A 16,965-nucleotide genomic window follows, 5' to 3' on the forward strand; every position below is an offset into this window, starting at 1 on the left:
ATATAAATAAAGTTGAAAATCTAATTTCTGATACTAAAGGTCATCATTTGCAAAAATTTGGGATAAATTTAAAGTGTGATCATTACTAAAACTGCACTAATTTTCTGAGAACAAAGATTTTTAATCTTTTTTCCTTCCTTCCTTCCTTCTTCCCTTCCTCCATTCCTCCTTCCTCCTCTCTCTTTCTTTCTTTCTTTCTTCCTCTCTCCTTCCTTCCCTTCCTCCCTCTCTCTCTCTCTTTCTGACTACATAATGAGAATATATGTTTAAAACATATTCAGAACTTAAGATTCTAATTGCTTTGTCTTTCAAAGCCATCAACAAAGGAAGAAAGAAAATTATTTCAGTGATACTGTAATTGCTAAAGTCACTTGTAAAAGTGTCTTATTAATTGAAATGGGTTATAAACCATAAATCACACAAGAAAATCAGGTTCATTACTTTTCTGCTATAACTTATTTTTAAATCTAAATGCTTTACCTGATTTGGTTATTTACCTTGATTTTCAGACTGAACATTGAATAACCTTTGACTTTTTCCAAAAAGCAAGTTTATTCTCAAAGAAAAAAAAATTTCCAGCATTAAAAATATTTGCAAGAATGTGCCAGTAACTTTGAAGTGATAAGGGATTTGTATTTATATTTGATATTATTGGAATCATTCCATAGTTCCCTAAGGTAGCTATTTTAAGTGATATTTTAGTGTATGTTATAGTACCTTAATCTTCTTGAATTCACATCTGGCCTTAAAACACTTATTAGCTCTGGGATCTTGGGCAAGTAACTTAACACTGCCTCAATTTCTTATAGTAAAATGAACTGGTAGACCACTCCAATATCTTTGCCAAGAAAATGCCAAAGAGGGTCACAAAGAATGGAACATTTCTAAAAAATTGACTTAACAATAACAATAGTACCTTTGCTTAATAATTAGCTACACATTGTGAATTTTATATACTACAATTTAGGTGACCAAAAGAACTATGTGAAAGCACATGCTATGGACAAGTAAGGCATATTATATTCCCAAAGAATAACTTGCACACAAAGAGTGTTGTAAAAGACATAATCAAATATTTTATGGACATTAAATAAGATAACCTAGTTTATAAAACTATATAATTTTAGAATTGTAAAAGCTTGGAAGTCATCTAACAGTCCAACCCATTTTATGAAAGGAATCTCTCATGTGTGATCATTCAGTCTCTACTTAAATGATAGACTTCAGTCTTCCTGGCATGGGATAACCCACCACCTCTTAAATAAGGCTATGCTATTTTTGGATAGATCTTTTTGCGTTTTTTTTTCCCTGATATAAAGGCTAAATTAGTTTATTGAAATTTCTATCCACAACATATAGTTCTGCAGAAACCCTTGGTATACTGTTAGATACATCTTGCCATGTTGACCTTAGACCATTAGTAATTACTGATATAAATTAGACTTTAAAGTTTTGCTAAAATCTAGGTAAATTATATTCATAGCATCATTCTTATGTGCCCACTAATGACAATGTCAAAAAAGGAAATGAAGTTATTCTGTCATGACCTATTCTTGATGAATTCATGATGTTCTTTTTCATGACCACGTTCTATCTAGATATTTGCCAAACATGTCTTTATTGATCTGTTTTAAAATATCTCCAGGAAGCAGAATCAAGCTTATTGACCTATAGTTTCATACTCCATTCTCTTGCAGCACTCCTTGTAAAACATTAGGTTATTTGCCTTTAAATAGTTATCTAGAAAGTGCAATGTATTAACAATCCTACTAACATGTTATGTTATATAAATATTCTATGGAAGAAAGAAATTGATAAGATCTGCATGGATTGTTTGAATGGTTTATTTTCTGTATTTGCGATAAGAGAATTCTTGCTTATAAAATCACAGATGTACTGAAATACTGAAGCATATACTTAAATTATAACATTTTATAAATTTACTATAAATACAATTCATTTGGTTGTGACAAGTAACTTCAAATGAACAATAGGAACAATAAAGATGCCTTTTGATTTTCTTCTACCCAGAGTTACTAACTTCAAAACAGACAAGAAGGGTAGTTGAGCCATTGAGCTAAATTTCTATCAGTTTCCACATTTAATTGGTTTGAACTGATTTTACTTTTAGAAAGAAACATCTATTTGGAGCTTGGGGAAAAAATAGGAGTGTCTAAATGGTCTAAATGGAAATCAATGGGAGGATCTCTGCAGTAATATGACCCAAATATTTTAAAACCAATTGGGAAGTCACAATTAAGATCTGGAAAACCAGTCACCTAGCCAACTAGAAGTGAAAAATATACCTTTTTATGTTTGATTTCAGGGCTATAGAAAATACTCTACTGTCCCTAGATAGTTTTCTATTACTCCCTTTTGCTGTTTATTGAATGTTTTGTAAGCCTATTGAAACATCAGCTTAAAGGGTAATATTAAACCCTTTTTATTTACCATTTAGTTTATAGATGAATCCAGAATTTTTCTTGAAAGTAGTTTTTGATAAAAGAAAATGTAATGAAAAATAGAACATAAGTATGGGAATTGCCTGAGGTTTAATGCTAAGGAGAATGGGGGAATGCACAGAATTAGGCTTTCTAAAGTCAAACTTTCCTTTAGGCTTATTCATTTGATCTATGGATATTAAGAGTTTGGGATCTTGATAATGGACTTACCAGCAGGCCTGGAAGTTGATATCAAATAAATTGAGTCTATCCACAAACACTTCCTGATTCATGTTATTTGTTACATTACTACTACCCTGTGTTATATTGCTATGTGCTTATGTATTTTATGTAATTGCAAGAATCATTGGATTTCTTTAGATGAAAAATTGTTGATGAGACTATTGCAGTACTTAAATTTTCATGTTGATTCATGTTATTTGTTACATTACTACTGGCCTATGTTATATTGCCATGTGCTAATGTAAATTATGTGTAATGCCTCCCATACTGATGGATTTATGTATAGCATGTATATCTGTTTCAAAGTTCTGGCCCATACTGATGGATTTATGTGTATCTGTTTCAAGTGAGCCCCTTCAGAAACCCGCTAATCTGATTTGATTTCCTGAGGTGTCAGGGAAGGCATGATCCCTTTTTTGGGGGGTTCTCACATCCTTGAGAAATCAGGGAGATCATGGCCACCCTATGTTCTAAAACAAAAGAAAGGGGGAGATGTTGGAATCTTTACAAACTGCTAACTCATTAGAGTTGATAGATTATTGATCTGATCTTACAAGAAGATGTTTTGGGCCAGAACCTGAAACAAGGTACTAAGTAGAACTAATTGATACAATGCTTGTGTTTGCACCTTTACTCATTGGACTTCACAAGTATGAGAGATTCACAAAGTTAACTGTATAACTGTGAATTCACATCTCCCTTGAAGCTCTTAGGGCCAGAGAGCACTATGGGAGAAAACCCATGATCCCATTCTCTCAGAAGAGTCATATATAAGCCAGTGAAGAGTGATTCAGAAGAATATTTTCCACGTGGCTGGCTGGTAGTGGAAGAAGAGTTTTGAGAGGAAGAAGCTACGAGTCGAGATTTCAGCATAATTACATGAAGAGTGGAGCTGGCTGGTGGCTGAAGAAAGCAGAGGCAGAAGCAAAGGACAATCTGCAAGAGCTCTTGGAACCAAGCAGAGGGATAGATCTCAACTAACTAGGCTATTTTGGAAGGAGAAAATAAACATTTGTATTTTTACCAGCTGGCTGCATTTGGGGTAATTATTGATCTTAACTGATACTAAAGCTGCCTCCAAGAAAACCTCCCCTGAGAAAACTCCTTTCTTCCCCAGAGAGAACCTTCTTATATTATTATATTGAAGAAAAAAGAACACACTAACAGTATCATTCAAAAATAAAGTGTAAAATCTAGAAAGAATATCAAATCAAAGGATATAGCTCTGAAAAATCATGAAATTGACAACATAAACCCATAGATTTTTGATAACCAGACAGATACACTTGATAATAGGTATTTAAAGAAGACCAAGCTGGATCTCAAGCTATAGGAGCTCAATTCTATCCACAGTATTATGTATTCTAAGGGCTATCACTGATCCTGGTTTTAGTGAAGGCCTGTCACTATCTTTTAAATGTGGGATCTCTCCTTTGACACTGCTACTACTCTGGAGTAGGCTTTCTTTTGTTTGGCTTCCCTGAATCAAGTCTGCATTCACTTTAATTCATTCTCTACTTAGCTGTCAAGTGTTTTCCCTAAATCCCATTTCTGACCATGTCACCCAACCCTATCCCAAATTCAATAAATGTAGAGGGCTGAAAGTATTGGGTTGATGCACTGAGGTGGGGACTGCTGAGCACTTGAGGCTAACTACTGATTGGACAATACTCTATGGGCATATGCTTGGAAAATGGTCCTTTCCACTATCCATACTAGCTCAATGATTGATGTATAGAGGATTGTAGGAGGGACTGAAGGGTGGAATAAGACTAGCCAGAGAGACTCTTGGTGGTAGACTAGGGAGAAGGTGTTTGCGGAGATTCTCCATCTATCCTGTTCAATCCTGCGTCTGGGGACTGAGAATAAAGATTAAGGACTTTTGCTTATCCTGACTCCAGCTGATTCTGGGATATCCTGGGTGTTAGCATGGTCATTACAAATAAACACCCATTTCTTCCTATTAACTCCAGAATCAAAAATAAAATCCTTTGTTTAGCTTTTTAAATTATTCATAACTTGGCCCATACTACCTTTCCAAGTCTTCTTATACTTGGGCTCCCTTCCATATAGTCTTTGATATTCTATTAATAACACTGGCATCCTTGTAGTTCCTCACAGAAAACACTTCATCTTCACTGGATGTCCCTTTACTGCTAGAACTCCCTCCCTCCTCATGTCTGCCCTTCGATTTCCTTAGGTCCTTCAAGTCCCAACTAACATTCTACCTTGTGTAAAAAAGTCTTTCTTAGTGTCACTTAACAATATTAAGTATCTTCCCTCTGAGATTATCTTCAAATGATGATGTACAAATCTTAATTTGTGTTGTTCATCATTAGATTGTGAACTCCTGTGGTCAGGGACTATTCATGCCTTTCTTTGTATTCCAAGCACTCAGTAGAACACCTGGTACATAAAATGTGTTTAATAATTGTTGATGATATAAAAACATTAGGTAAAAAATATCTTTTCAAAGGCTAGTCACATTTCTTTTTATAATAGCAAAAATATTAATGTTGGGACATGTTAAGGCCTTAAAACAAAGTATAAATGCTAACTATTATTAAAAGTATAATGATCTTTTTTTCATTTCTGAAGCAATTCTTTCCAATAGAATGAAACAATGACTGGGAAAGTACTATCCAGAATCTTTGGATCAAATCTTCAGTTACCTGAACATGGTTTGATTCTTGGTCCTGAGATATGGTCAAAAATGAAACATTATAAAAAGACCATTGGCTAAAACATTTAAAAAATCAGATAGAAGAAAGAATGGCTATTCTTGGTAAACCCTTTACTAATAGCTAAGAGTTTAGAACTATAATAGAATTTTATTACCTTAGTAAAAATGAAATTTAAAAAATGAATGGGAAGAGATCAGGAATGACAATTATAATGTCCAAATCATAGTCCTGATTGTCACTAGCTAGTTGGGTGATTAGCTAGTTTAAAAGTTTTTGGGTTTCAGTTTTCTCATCTGTAAAATTATAAGTTCTTTCAGTGCTAACATGACCCTTTCTGTGGTTCATGGCTACACAAGAAGTACATCAAAAAAAAAAAAAAAAAAAAGGCAGTGAATGGTTTGAAATCCAGACAAAAAAGAGGTCTTTTATATATTCATCCTAAAAATGAGGATGAGATCTTGTTCTCATTGTACTAAGCTGCATTAATACCAAGTTTCTATTTCAATAGAATTATGGTTCTTTGGAGATGCCAACAAGGGACCCTGAGGAAATTAGTGAATTTAATCAGGTTCATTCATTACTATTCAGCTTTATAGCAGATATAAGTGGGACCTTAAAGCACAGATTTCATTTTAGGTGAATATTTCCAGGAGAAAGGTGAGTTAGAGCAAGCCAGACAGAATGATTCTGAAATAGGCCTTCTTTTCTGATTTAAATTTATTATATATAAAAATGCCCTATATCAGACACAGTCAAAATTTTAGCCAGAAGACATCATACAAACCAAATGCCTCTTTCTTCTTTCATTTCCATATTGAAATGGACATTTCCCTTCACTTGAATCCATTCTTCTCTGAGCCCAGAAATATTACACATATTCAGACCATGCTCCAGTCAAATCTGGTTACATTTCTGTGGTTGAAGAGTTAGGAGGAGGACAATAGCTTGGATTTCATAATAGCAATGACAGGGAGAATAGCACATTACATTTGTAAGCCCTTTACAATTTCCAAGGCCCTTTCACATAACTAATGAACTTTGATCAGAATGAGATGATGGCAAGAATAAAATTGCTGTGAATGAAAAATATAGGAAGAATGGGGAGAAGATAACCCTGACAATTGGTTTGTCTAAAAGTTCAGCATTCCTATCATCAGCTGTTTTGGATTATCTAAGTCACTAGTCAGATATTCATGTGGGAATTTTATTTTTGCAGAGAAGAAAGCCTAAGGCAATGTCTATCTTGAGATCTTAAAAGAATAATAGCAAAGAGACAAATGTATTTAGAAAAAAATATAGGATTATACACTTTTGTTTAACTTGTGCATGTTAAAATTACAATGCTCATCTTTTCTTCTTTCTTCTTTGGAATCTTCTTAGAGAATTTTATGATTTTGTATCATGCAATGAAATAATAGGATGAGATGTAGATATAGTGAGAATATCTAATTTATAAAATTAATGCATATAGCTATGTATACATTTATGTATATATGTTTGCATGTGTTTATGTATATATTTACATATATACACATATGTACACACAACACAATATACATGCCCATTTATTTATATATACGTGTATGTGTGTGTGTGTGTGTGTGTGTGTGTGTGTATAAACAGATTTTTTGGGGGGAAGGGGGGAGTATTGTAGAAGGGGAAATATTACAATATTTGAAAAATATATGTAAGGATATAACTGCCTGCAAAACAATTTATGTTCTTAGTAAGATAAAATACATTTTTTCAAAATTCCACTTAAATTTTTATTTAAAAAGCTTTATTCTTTTTAAGTCTTTATTAATTATGATCAAATCACTTAGCTTTCGGATCCCCAGTTTTCTAATCCATTAAAAATGGCTAATACTACTTCATAGGGTTCCTGTAAGGATTAAATGATATAATGTTAACACTTTGTAAAACTTAAAGTGCTATAAGTAAATAGCAACTATTATTACTGCCTTTTTTTTTTTTTTGCATGTCATTCCATGAGTACTTTAAAAGTAGATGGAATAAGCTGAAATTCAGAAAATTTTTTTTTTCAACTACCCTGTATTCACATAATCAAATCATTTATTCAGTGATTAAGGCTAGGTAGCAATTAGATATTTTTTAGATTAAGTGAAAAAGGAGATTCTTTGTCCCAATTGCTTCCTAACTTTAATCACTGAATGGGTGTGGCCTCAGTCAAACTGAGAACTGTTGAAAACTTTAGTTTAAAAAGGCCAAAGTCTCCCAGTGCACCTAGGACCATCTCCAGTCTTCTTGATCTCTATCTTGCCACTGAATCCAAATGGTTCTGGAGGGTAAAGTGAAGCAGGTGACCTTGCATTTTGTCACTTAAATCCAATTCAATTGCATGTCAAGTCACCCTGATGTCATGGTCTTCTTCAAGATTAAAGCTAAGTATTGAATGTCTACATTTCTTTTCTTTTACAGGTGAATTATTAATTAGGTAATCATAATTCAGTTGATAAATTAACCAGAATGTTTTGCTCTATTTTTTCCCAGTATCATTTTTCTTCTTTCCTTCCTTCTTTACTTAAGCATTAGCATTAAATTTTCATCAGCTTCATTTTACATATTTTGCAATAGTAATCAGTATCCACCAGGTGTCTCCCATTCTCCATCAGAAATCATAAAATAGGCATGTCAAGGTAACAACAGCCGCCCACAATATTTTCCCAAGAAAAAGAAACATAACCTTATTCTTGTCATAGCTGAAAAATTGAATGCAACATTTACATATAATTTCAAAAACATGCTTTATCTCCATTGTCAGTAACCCCCAAAGAATCACCTTTTCTCTCTGCCTCCCCTCACCCTTTAGCTGTAATAATTGTCTACGTAAAATGTAATAGCCAAGAATTCTCAGTTTTCACTCTCTATCAATCAATGCAAGAGTTTCATGGCTATGGAATAAGACACCGATAATTTTGCTTCCTTGATTTTTGTTCATTATTGTAAGAAAAACAACATCGCTTTCTCTCAGGGTTTTGTGTGTGTGTGTGTGTGTGTGTGTGTGTGTGTGTGTGTGTGAGAGAGAGAGAGAGAGAGAGAGAGAGAGAGAGAGAGAGAGAGAGAGAGAGAGAGAGAGAGAGATGAAGGAAAGGAGAGGGGAAAGAGGGAAAAGGAGAGAGGGAGGAAGAGGGAGAAAGGAAACATAGTGAATCAGAAAGAGAGAGACAGAGAAAACCACAAAGAGGAGACAGAGGCAGAGAGACAGATAGGAAGAGAAATACATGGAGATAGAAATAGAAAGAGAGAGAAAGAGAGACAGAGACAGATAGAGAAATATCACTTGAATATCACAGAGAAGAGTGAGATCATAGAGTCAAAATTCCAATCCAACCTTTTTATTTTACAGAAAAAGATCATAAGTTTCTAAAATATCACGACTGCCTTGTGAATTATCATCTACCCTCAAGACCTTTAGCTTACATTAGCTTGATGCTAAAATGACACATTCATGCCTTGTAGCATTTTAGAAAAACTCCCTGATTAATTTTTAAAACACCACTCCAGTATTATTTTATGAACAGAGAAGCCAAAATCGAGATTGAATAAAGTATCTTAATTTCAGCAGAATCAAGACTAAGCATTTGATAAGAATGTCCCTCTTTTCTTCTAGGCTTGTGCCTAAGCCCTTGTGATCACAGGAACCTCCATTGAAAAGAGTTACTCCAGATGTTTTTGGTCTATAACCATTTCTAGGATCATAAGGGGACAGGTTGTGATAACAATAATAAAAATCATGGACAAACTGAAAATATTCGAAGTAGGTAATCGGTATGCAAATTATACCCATATACAAATCCGGTACAAACTAATTAAATGTATTACCTCTACCAAACATTTACAACTCACTCTTAATTATTTGAGGACAGCTTGTTTTGAGCCTGCCACTACCCTAAGGAAGAGCATTAAAGTTTTAGGAGATGTTCAGAAGTCTCTGTATGCATGTACCACTAACTAAAAGAGAGAGAGAAAAGAATTGGGAGCTGCCTCTCATGCCACATGGTCACAATGGATAGAACAATACTTGGGGGACTACATCTCCAGCTTTTTTCTAACTTAGAAGCCCCAATCTATTAGGACTTTCTTGTATAATCTAGCAACAGAATCATGTGTAATTTGGTGCTTAGTGAATTGGATATTTGAGGAAACTTCATTCGAAGCTTTTAGGTACCCTCTGAATAGTAGGTGTTGCTTCTGAAGGTACCTAGAGTGTTGGAAGTTAAGATTCAACTTTCCTGCATTAGATTTCCTGTCTTAGATTTTTTTTTTTTTAATCAGATCTGAGCATATTCCGATTCAGGATGAAGATGGTACAATGAGAGTATGTTCGCAATAGCAATTGGGAGAAGGCCATGAGATACCAACTGTGTTGGAGGCTCCATTCCAGCTCCATTCATTATCTGATAATCACCTATTATGTGTGATATGAGAGGCGATTAGGTGGCACTACAGTGCACAGAGCGAACACTGTACCTGGAGTCAGGAAGGCCTGAGTTCAAATTTGACCTCAGATACTTACTAGCTGTAAGTTCAGGACAAGTCATTTAATTTCTTTCTGCTTCAGGTTCCTCAACTGTAAAATAAAGATAGTAATTGTATCTTCTGGAATTGTTCTGAGGACAAAATGTGATATTTGTAAAATATTCTGCAAACTGTAAAGCGCTATATAAATTCTAGCTATTTTAATATTATCATTATTATTTCTGAGTTTTGCTTTTCTGCTTAAATTTCTATTTCCAGTAATCCTAGCTTTCCCATCAGGCACAGGGCAGTTTTCCTCTAGTTCAAGCTCTCCCCATATCCCATTCTCCCTTCCCCCCCCCACCCCAAGATGTCCTGTATATAATCAGTGTAGGTAGGATTTTATCTTCACATAGTGATAAAGCCCTGAGCTCTGGGTTAGAATCTCTGTTGTAATTCTCCATCCTGTGGGAACCTAGTTTTGATGAAAAAAAAAATATAAACAAAACAAAAATCCAACTCTCAGTATTTTTCCATTTTGCCACAAAGAGGTACAAAAACCCTGAGGAAGAACTCATTCAATTTTTAGAGATATTAACTATCACCATGCATTCTTGGTGATATATTGACCAAGTCTGACATGTGCCTAGTAATCAGGAATCTGAATCTTAAGAGTGGCTTAGGGTGCTGCTCTCAACTTGGCAAATGAATTGCATTCATTGCTAATGGAAATATTAGATACCTGTTCTTATGCATCCTTGTAATAAATCTTGATTTACTCTAATAAAGTTTCTGTATTGTAACGTCTTGCTTCATAATATAATTATGATGATAAGTGATTATTTTTTCTATTATATTAATAATCAATTGTCAAATTTGGATTGAGGTTTTTCCTTTCAATTTCCTCATTCAGAGACTATGGATTGTATACCTGTCAGTCATTATCTTAAGGATATTGCTGATAGATGAGATTGTCTAAATCCTACTGGCTCTGTGATTTAGGGCAGGACTCCACCCAACTAGAATTTACAAATAAAATCTAATCTAGGTGAATTCTTGCCTTTAGGAAGTAAGTGTAGACTTTTGTGATGCTACCCCCTTTCTCTCTCACCCCTGCCCATAATTTAGAGTAATTCAGTTTATGAAAGAGAGAACCAATCATAGTGCACTGGTAGAGATGGATTCCTATGTCCAGATTCCTAGGGGAAGGTAAGTGACATGATAAAGCCACATTCTCAGCAGGAGTTTAAGACTTTTAGCCTATATCCTCATTAATATGTCCATCCCCTCATAATTTTTTTTTTTTTTTTTTTTTTACCAATCAGGCTTTAATTTCACCTGTGAGGGAGCACCTCCTTTTCCAAAGATTTTTAAACATTCAATAATCTCCATGGTTTTGTCTTTGGTTACCATGAAAAACCATTGAAAATCAATTTATTATCAGCTGGCCTAATTCATAATCATTAATTACTCTGATCTTTCAGGTTTTTTCATTCATCTCAAAGATGATGATAATGATGATGATAGCTATGTAGTAATTTAAATTTTACCAAGCCCTTTGCAAATATGTCCCTTTAATCTCACAACAACCCCTTGTGGAAAGTGCTAGTATTATCTCAATTTAATAGATTAATATGTTGAGGTAGAAGATAAATTAATTATTTAGGGTCACAGAGCCAGTAATTGAGGCAGGATTTAATTTCAGGTTTTCCTAATTCTATTTCCAGTGTTCTATTCACTGAATCATCTACTCATTGAACCTTGGATGTCTGGAATCTGATTGGTTTGTCTGTTAAGGTTAATATGCCACCCAAACCTAGTCACTTAATCCCTTTAACCCTCATACTCATGGCATTCTCATCACAAAGTCTGAGTTTGGGAATCCCTAAGAGTCTGTGGAGTCACTGAAAGTATGCTCCTATAATTGGCCCTAAATTTCCTATACCTCATGCTATTTAGTATTCAGTAGTTTTTCATTCATGTCCAACTTTCAGTGACCCCATTTTTCTTGACAAAGATGCTAGAGTACATTGCCATTTCCTTTTCCAACTCATTTTACAGATGAGGAAACAGAGGCAAATAGTTAATGACTTGCTCACAGTCACATGCAGTAAGTGTGAGCTTTCCTGACTCTAGGCCTAGCACTCTACCCATTGTGCTACCTAGCTGCCTCAAACTTTTACTATTTTCTAGCTATACGATCCTGATTAAGCCACTTAAATTCTAAGATTGTAGTTTCCTCATATGTAAAGTTGTGATAATAATGCTTTATATATTCACTTAACTCACCTAAGTTGTGAGAAAAATACTTTGTAACCTGTAAAGTATTACTGTTCTATATAAATGTGGGCTATTGGGTAGAAAGTATCTTCTTTATTTAAGTCAATCTCTCCTCCCACCAGGATAACCACATAGGTACCTAGGAAAGTATGATTCCTCCTGATGGCCAACTATATGAAAGAAAAAATCCTGAGTAACTTTGAACAGAATTTTTAAAAAATAATTTTTTTTTAAATTTAAAAATTTAAAAAATTTTCTGACATTTATTGTTTAATCATTTTCAATTGTACCCAACTCTTCATGACCCTTTTTGGAATTTTCTTTGGTAAAGATACTGTAGTGGTTTGCCACTTCCTTCTTCAGTTCATTTTAAGGCAAACTGCATTAAGTAACTTGATCAGGATCACACAGCTGGTTGTCTGCGGCCAAATTTGAACACAGAAAGATGGATTCTCCTGACTTCAGATCCAGTACACTATCTTTGGAGCCACCTAGCTGTTCCTTTTCTGACATTATTTCTGTTGTTCAACTGAAAACAGAAAATGTTTTCCATAAGTATTAAAATTAATATTGCTATATATTAATTTTTATGTATATCACCTATGTACTTAATTAAATTACTTCAATTACCAGAAGAAAAAGGAAAGAGTTTGAAATTCATCTTCCTGGATGAAAAGTCTTTCTTTTTATTATGACTAGCCCTTGTAACTCAGGGTTCAGACTGTATATCCAAAGAGCTGTTGGGTAACCAGAAATTTCTTTAATAAGGACTGGGTAAGACTCCATCTTTTCCCCACCTCCTTAGCACTATTCCTTGCTGAAATGGAATCACTAGAAAACAACAACAACAAAAAATAATAAGCTATGCTGCACAGAAATTAAAGCCAATTAAAGGAAAAGCAGTAGACTTGCTATACTAGTCAGATTTCATTTTAAATATTGTTGAATTCCTCCAGGGTCTAATAATACCTCCAAGGATGATGATGATGATGATGATGATGATGGTGATGATGCTAACAATAACAATAATGTCTAAAAAGGCAATGAACCACAGTTAAGGAGAGGATATCAAGCCAGAAACAAAACATAAAATAGACATGTTGAATAAAATTCCCAATTGTGTAAGGAGTACATGGACTTAGAAGGTAAAAATACTCAGGACTTAGGTATACCTAATGTTACTTAGGATTCAGAGCCTAAATAATAACAGAAAAGAAAAAGAAAACCAAAAAGAAAAAACAGTTTTTTTTCTTTCCTATATCAAAACATTTCAAGTAAATGAAAAAATAACAAATCTAGCCCTCAATACTAAAGAGAAAGTCAGTTACAGAATCAAGATTCACTCTCCTATTTCTAAGTTCTAAGCAGGAATTCACTATATTGCACTGTATACCCTCAGAATGGCCATCAATGGAAGTAATCTATCCCTAAAGTCCACTTGTCTGGATGGTCAAGTTGCTTAAACTCAGTAGTATGATTGAAATATAATTTCAGGCTTCACTTAAGGGGCTGTTGTTTAGTAATTAAGCCCAAAGTGATGATTGAAAATGAGAGTTAATATTTTCAGCTTAAGACTAACTGTGGTTTTTAAAAATAATTTCCTTTTCCTTTTTCTTTTTTGCATGGCATGGATCTCATTAGCAATCTAGTGAAATGTACAGATTCCTCAAAATGTTTTTAAATGGATAGATATCCTAGGTTGTTGTTGTCATTTTTTATAGTAATCTGAAGCTTATCCAGGGATCCCCAAATCACCTAACATGAAGATGCCCAGAAATCCTCCTATTCTATTGACTCCTATCAGAATGTCTTAATATCTTGGTCATCCACTCTTATTATGGCAGTAGCATGGCACAATGGATAGAGTGTGGGTTTGGGAATCAGAAAGACTTATTTACCTGACTTCCAATCTGATTCAGATACTTTCTAGCTGTATGGTCTAGACCAAGTCATTTCACCTTGTCTGCCTCAGTTTCCTCATCTGCAAACTGAACTGGAAAACTCTAAATGGGGTCACAGAGAGTCAGACATGACCGAATGACTCAACCATGAAACAATAAAGATGAGTTGGAGAAAGAAATGACAACCACTTGGACACAAAATGGATGGACAAACATGGAAGTACCAAGTTCTTGTGGTTATCATCTCCTCCCTGACCCACCCCTGGGAGGCAGATAAGCTATTTAGGGGGTAGAGCACCTGGAGGAAGACTAACAATCTGACCTCAAACCCACACTAGCTATATGATCCTGGGTAAGTCACTTAACCTGTTTGCCTAATCCATTGGTGAAGGAAATAGAAAACCAATCCGTTGTCTTTTCTTGTCAAATGGGGTCATGAAGGCTCAAACATGCCTGAACAATTTGTTTGAAGCTGTTATTGGCTCAGTAGACAGAATGCTGGACCAAGAGTGAGGAAAACTTACCTCCCTGAATTCAAATAGGGTCAAAAGAGCTGGACACAACTGAAAAATGACTGAACTAATATTATACTATTCTACCCTGGAATATCTACCAGACATAACATTGTCAATACAATTGTTTGATTTACTTATTGCTGATTGCTTTGGAAAATTTGTCTTAATTTTCTGCCTGTCATGTCTGTCTAGTATCTGGCTCAAAGTAATCTCTCACCTGGTTGATTGTTACACTAAAGACTGCTCCTAACAATGGTTAATGTTCTAACATGTGACATGACAGACAGAGGGCTCGTCTGGGAATAAGGAAGGCCTTGTTTCCCTTCTATTTCTGGTAAATATTTGCTGTATAATCATGGACAAATCTTCATTGTTCCCAAGTAATTCTTTAAAACTTCAAATTACAAAAGTATTGCCAATCTATATCAGTGGAGGTAACTATCATCCTGGAAATTCATTATACAGGATGAAATTACAGACCATGACCAAAATATATATATATATAATTCCTTCCAGTAAAGAGTGAGAGGATCATATATAAGGAACTAAAAGGGACCTTACATTTAATTGAATGCAAACTCCTCATTTTATAAGTGAAGAAATCAAAGCCAGAGTTGTATGACTACATCAAGGTTAAAAGCAAGATTTAAATCCAGGTCGTTCTGACTCCATGTTGAGATTTAGTCATTATGTTTACAAGAGAAAGCTGTACATAAGCAAGTCTGAATGTAAGACATCTCGAGTCCTAATTTTTGTCCTTGACCTGTTTTGGAGGAAAAATATTTCTCTCTTTGTCTCTGTCTTTGTCTCTTTGTCTCTGTCTCTCTTTCTGTCTGTCTCTTTCTTTCTGTCTGTTTGTCTCCCTTTTCCCCTCCCTCCTCTTTCTCCCCCTCCCCTATATCCCTGACTACAAAATTAGAATACTTACCCTTCAAAACTTGTTTTGTATATCAATTTAATAATATGTATAGTCATGCAAATAAATACTAATTGCTGCATTGACTATTTGGAGCCATTTGCTAAGAGAAGTTATATTATTATTAATGGAAAAATTAAGATGGGATTGTTTGTATAAGTTGTTATCATATAATCTAACAGTACTGAGAAATAAATATTTTTCATGATTTGGATGTTTATGCAAATGAGAAAATGAAACATGAAACTGACAGAATTAGACATGTGAATATAGACATTATTTTAATTTGAATAGGAAGAGATTGTTTTACTAGCCTCATTATGCTAATCACTCTTATGTAATACTAAGACATTGCAGACAGAACATAGCCTATTCTAACTCAAATTAAGTACATCTAATGATCTATAATATTTTGCTCTCAGAAATATACTTATTCAGAGTTAATTATTACGGTCAACACGATTCCCTAGAAAATGTTGTTGGGAATTTGCTGATTCAAAAGCTGAAGGAGCAGTTTGAGGGATGCTTCAACCAATTTCAGAATGTTTCAATTAATAAAATCATGGAAAACTACGAGCTCTGACTTCAAGGTTAAATCTGTCAAAAGAGAACCTTTGGCACACACTGCACTGCACTGTACCTGTACAGATGAAACTCGATAGTCCTCCATAGATGACATCATCATTGTCTGGTAATATAAATGGACACCTTGTCTGAACCTCCAAACAGTATTGCTTGCAAGGAATTGTCTTTCTGCAGTGAAACTGTGTGACTTCAAAATACTGGGAACAGAGCCAGGCTTTGTAGACAGTCTGGAAAAAAAGAGAAGAATCAAAAATATAAAGAGATGATAATATTGCTACCACTAACAGTACATATCATGCAATAAGGTAAATTCTTGCTTTAACATGGAAAAAAATTACCATTTGTGGAATGCATGTTTATGAGTGTATAAAACCACAACAATTGAAAATTACTGCAATTAAAAATAATAAATTAATCTATCACATCCTCAATAAATTACCAATCAATAGTTTGTCATTGGAATAGCTTAAAACTGCTTAAGTGACGTATGATTGATTAAACTTTAGTTTGAATTTTAAAAAAAGAATAAATATTATAGTTAACAAATAACCAAATTCAGCATTTGAAAATATTGTAATTATTTGGTGCAATGTATGGAGCTATTTGCCTGCTACAATTTCCTTTCCATCTAAAGCTCTAGCTTCAATGCTCATAATGAACAGTAGATGGTGCTGATTCTCCTAAAATGCAGACCAAATATAGCTGGAGAAAATAATAATTATTAAGCTGTTTGAACTTTAAGAAACAGAACAAAGTGTAGATCTATAAACAAAGCAAGAAAAGTTTACATTTCTGATTCATGTCTAACACATAAAATAATCCCATAGTCCAAGATAATGTAAAACGCACAAAAATCAAGATATTTTAAGTGGATCCAAGAGAAGGTAAATTAATATACATATTTTTCTTTTTCTTTTTTTT

At 34.2% G+C, this 16,965-nt stretch overlaps 1 protein-coding gene across 2 annotated transcripts in view; it reads right to left on the reverse strand.

The window, feature by feature from the left end:
* The window catches only part of NALF1 (NALCN channel auxiliary factor 1), a 739,264-nt gene that overhangs the window by 21,734 nt on the left and 700,565 nt on the right, over positions 1-16,965 (reverse strand). The window contains exons 2-3 of one of the 2 annotated variants that reach the window (XM_051984171.1): positions 16,100-16,271; positions 9,906-9,959 (exon numbers count right to left, since the gene is read on the reverse strand). In XM_051984171.1, coding sequence (XP_051840131.1) covers positions 9,931-9,959; positions 16,100-16,271 — 201 coding nt within the window. In that variant the 3' untranslated portion in view covers positions 9,906-9,930. The remainder of the gene's footprint in view (positions 1-9,905; positions 9,960-16,099; positions 16,272-16,965) is intronic. The other variant, XM_051984170.1, reaches the window with a different exon arrangement.

This window comes from Antechinus flavipes, chromosome 3 (genome assembly GCF_016432865.1).
Source record: "Antechinus flavipes isolate AdamAnt ecotype Samford, QLD, Australia chromosome 3, AdamAnt_v2, whole genome shotgun sequence".
In the NCBI taxonomy this organism is placed as follows: domain Eukaryota; kingdom Metazoa; phylum Chordata; class Mammalia; order Dasyuromorphia; family Dasyuridae; genus Antechinus; species Antechinus flavipes.